This window comes from Volvox carteri, assembly GCF_000143455.1.
Source record: "Volvox carteri f. nagariensis unplaced genomic scaffold VOLCAscaffold_1, whole genome shotgun sequence".
NCBI lineage: Eukaryota > Viridiplantae > Chlorophyta > Chlorophyceae > Chlamydomonadales > Volvocaceae > Volvox > Volvox carteri.
In genome coordinates, this window is record NW_003307545.1 from 604,698 (window position 1) to 608,042 (window position 3,345).

General features: G+C 60.9%; 1 protein-coding gene across 1 annotated transcript in view; it reads left to right on the forward strand.

The window, feature by feature from the left end:
* VOLCADRAFT_115592 (uncharacterized protein) overlaps positions 1 to 2,894 on the forward strand; it is a gene marked incomplete at both ends in the record, with an annotated part of 4,546 nt that extends 1,652 nt beyond the window's left edge. The window contains 5 exons of the mRNA XM_002945598.1: positions 125 to 250; positions 713 to 793; positions 1,000 to 1,156; positions 1,534 to 1,844; positions 2,142 to 2,894. Coding sequence (XP_002945644.1) covers positions 125 to 250; positions 713 to 793; positions 1,000 to 1,156; positions 1,534 to 1,844; positions 2,142 to 2,894 — 1,428 coding nt within the window. The remainder of the gene's footprint in view (positions 1 to 124; positions 251 to 712; positions 794 to 999; positions 1,157 to 1,533; positions 1,845 to 2,141) is intronic.
* Between the last annotated feature and the right edge of the window lie 451 nt (positions 2,895 to 3,345).

A 3,345-nucleotide genomic window follows, 5' to 3' on the forward strand; every position in this document is an offset into this window, starting at 1 on the left:
CCTCCTCCGCCTCCTCCGCCTCCTCCTCGATTGCGAGGGGGTCCTCTCCTTCCATCCCCCCCCTTCCTCCCCTTCTCCAACACGGTTTCCATAACGGCGTCCCGTACTCCTTGCTTTCCGTTAGGGTCTTCGGGAGTTAGTTAAGCGGTACAAGTTCCGTACTGCCTCTCTGGAGCACCAGGTCGGTCAGTTGCAGTCCCAGGTCCTGGCGCTCACCGACGCCAACGAGAGACTGAAACAATCACTGGCGGTAGGAGGAGAGTGTTGGCGTGTGTGGGTGCGTGTGTGGGTGCGTGTGTGGGTGCGTGTGTGGGTGCGTGTGTGGGAGGGGGGGGAGGGGGGGGAGGGGGGCCTGTGTGGTGTGTGTGGGGGGGGTTGTGGGGAGGGGCTTTCGAAGGGGAACCCGGGGGCCGAGGGGCGGAGGGGACGGAGGGTCCCGGAGGGGAGAGTAGTGGTGGTGGTGGTGGTGGCGGTGGGTGGCAGTGAAAGGCTGAGAGGCAGAGCGCTAACGACGGCAGGAGGGGAGGGAGAAACGGGAGGGGAGAAAGGGGTAAACCCCGACATCGTGTTTGTGTTTGTGTGTTCGTACATTAGTCGCTCGTCCTCCTCCTCCTCTCGCTCCCCATCTGCCTCCCCGTCACATTCCCCCCATTTCCATAGGCCCTGCCAAGCCCGGCACACCGTTTTCCGGTTTTCTCCGTTTTCCGTACAGGAATGTTCCCGTACTCCCGCTGAGGTGGACCGCGAGGAGACCCTGCGGAGGCAGCTGGAGCTGAAGATCCGCCACGTCGAGGTATGTATGTATGTATGTATATATGTATGTATGTATGTATGTATGTATTAGACTATACACATATCAGGGGGAAGGATGTCGGCAAGGCGTGTGTGTGTTTCTCCTCCTTGCTCAACCACCTGACGGACCGACTGACGGACCGACTGACTGACAGACGGACTGACAGACGGACGTCATCCTTTGTTGTGCTGCTCTTATGGATACAGAATTTGGATCATGGTATGAGTGTACTGCGAGCCAAAATGGAAACGGATTCTAAGCTCTATCGACAGAACCTGGCCTCTGCGGCTCGAGAAAAGGACGCACTTAAGCGCCAACTGGTGGCCACAAACAAAACCCTAGAAGACCGGGACAAAGAGGTCAGTGAGTGAGCGGGAGGTTGGTCCGAAGTTGGGGGGGAAGAAGGGGGGGAAGAGGGGTTTGAGGGTTTTGGGGGAGCTGCGGGAGGAGGGGGGAATGAGAAATTGTGGGGTTGGGGTTGCAGCGCTTTGGGGTGAAAAGCCTGAGAGGGATTTTGTCAACCCTTCGTTTCCATCTTTCTAGTAAATTTTCTCACATAGTAAATTTCCTCACAGCACAACTCTTTACCGTACTGTGCATTTCGTACGGCGGTACTATGAACTTTAATGTACGGCGGCAGATCCGAGGGCTCAATATGGAGCTCCGGAGGTTGCGGCGGGGTGCGCCGCCCACCCGAGGGGGACTGCCGTACCACCCGCCAACGTTTGACGCCGCCGGAGGCGGCGACGAGGACGCCGGCGGCACGGCGGCGGCAGCCGCCGGCGCCGCCGCCGCGTCAGCGGCGGCGGCTGCGCCGCCGCCGGAGGCGGCGGCATTGACGGCACCGGCGTCGAAGCCATCTCTTCCGCCTCCCGACGGCGTTGAAGAGCGCATCCGCATCATGTTGTTGATTGTTCGTGATGAGGTGCGAGTGGAGGTGCCGGTGCCTATGTTGGTGGACACACCCGCAACACCGCTGGCGGGCAGTCCTCGAGGCTGTACGGATGCGGCGGAGGAGAGGCCCTGGGAGGGGCCGGACGAGGAGCCGCAGGTACAGTGTGGAGTGTATTATTATTATGTTGTACGGATGGTATGCGTATGTCTGTCTGTCCGTGTAGTACATTCACGTACTTGCAGACCGGCCCTGTGTTTTTCGCTCCCGTTCCGTTTAGCACCCTTGCGCATCTATCTACTTTTCTACTTTGTAAGCACCACCCGCGCATCGTACGTTCTCCGTACTGTTGCAGTCACGTAGTGTTTGGAAATATTGCTAGTTAGTTATGAGTCAAATTGAAATGATCTAATCTTCCCACTAATTTTTTGAATTTTCAAATGTTTTCACGAACAGCCATCGACGGAAGGCCGAGTCGAGATCGCGCCACAAGTCGACCCGGAACCCGCTCCTCAGCTGTCGGCTCCGGAACCCGTTACCAAATCCGCTCCGGAACCGGTTCCGGAGCCTGTGGCTCCCGAGCCAGCTCCGGAACCGGAGCCACCGGCGGCGGCAGCGGCGGAGGTGGAGCTGCAGGCTCCGGAACCACTGGGCGAGGAAGCCTCGGCCATAGAGCTGGCGCCTGGTGGTACGACGACAATCGACGGGGGTTATGAGCCGAGCGTTGTGGGGCTACTGGAGGAAGGCGCCCTGCTCGCGGAGGCGTCGGTGGGGAGCCCGGAGGTGCTGGCGGCTCTCGAAGACGGCGACGCCGCGGCGGCGGAGGCAGATGCGACTGATGCGGCGGAGGCGCCGCCCCTGGATGCCGCCGGGAACGGCAGCGGCGGAGCGATGCACGTCCACGCATCGCCGCCGCTGCCGGTTCCGTACTCCCGTACAGCGGCACGGGCGCTGGCGGCCAAAGTGGGTGGCATTAGCGCGAAGATCTCTGCGGGGCCTCACGGGCCGGCCGCCGCCGGCGCGGCCGCCGCCGGCGCCGCCGCCGCGGCCCCGGTACCGACGGGCCCTGTCCGCAAGCACAGCGGCGGCGGAGCCGCCGCCGCCGGCGCCGGCGCCGCTGCCGCCGCCGGGGCCCCTGTCGGTGCGGGCGCCGTTGGTGTCCGCGGCGGGTCCAGTCAGAAAGCAGTCGGTGCGGCTTCGAAGCGGTAGGGTGGTGGTGGTGGTGGCGGTGGCGGTGGCCCGAGGATGTCGTGTATAGGACTGTATCGGTACGTGTGGTGTAGCTGGCAGGGCGAGGTCTGTATGTATGTAAAGCAAGCGAGTCGCAGGTGATGATGACGCATAATCTGTGTGTGTGTGTGTGTTTGGGCAGGGGAGAAGGATGGTTGGGAAGGTGCCGGCGGAGGGGGGATTTGCCTGATGGGGTGAGTTACGCGGTCTGTGGGTGTGTGGGTGATACACCACCCCACCCACACCCGCTGGTGGTGCCCGCTTGGTGACTGAGCTCGTGACAGTTCAACACACATGTTCACAACAACAACAAAACACACACAACAACATATACACACACATATATGTATGCACACACACAGTGAAGCAATGTAAGCAGCAGCAGAGGTGTCGTACATTCGTCATTTTCTTGGCATAATTTATCCGTTAA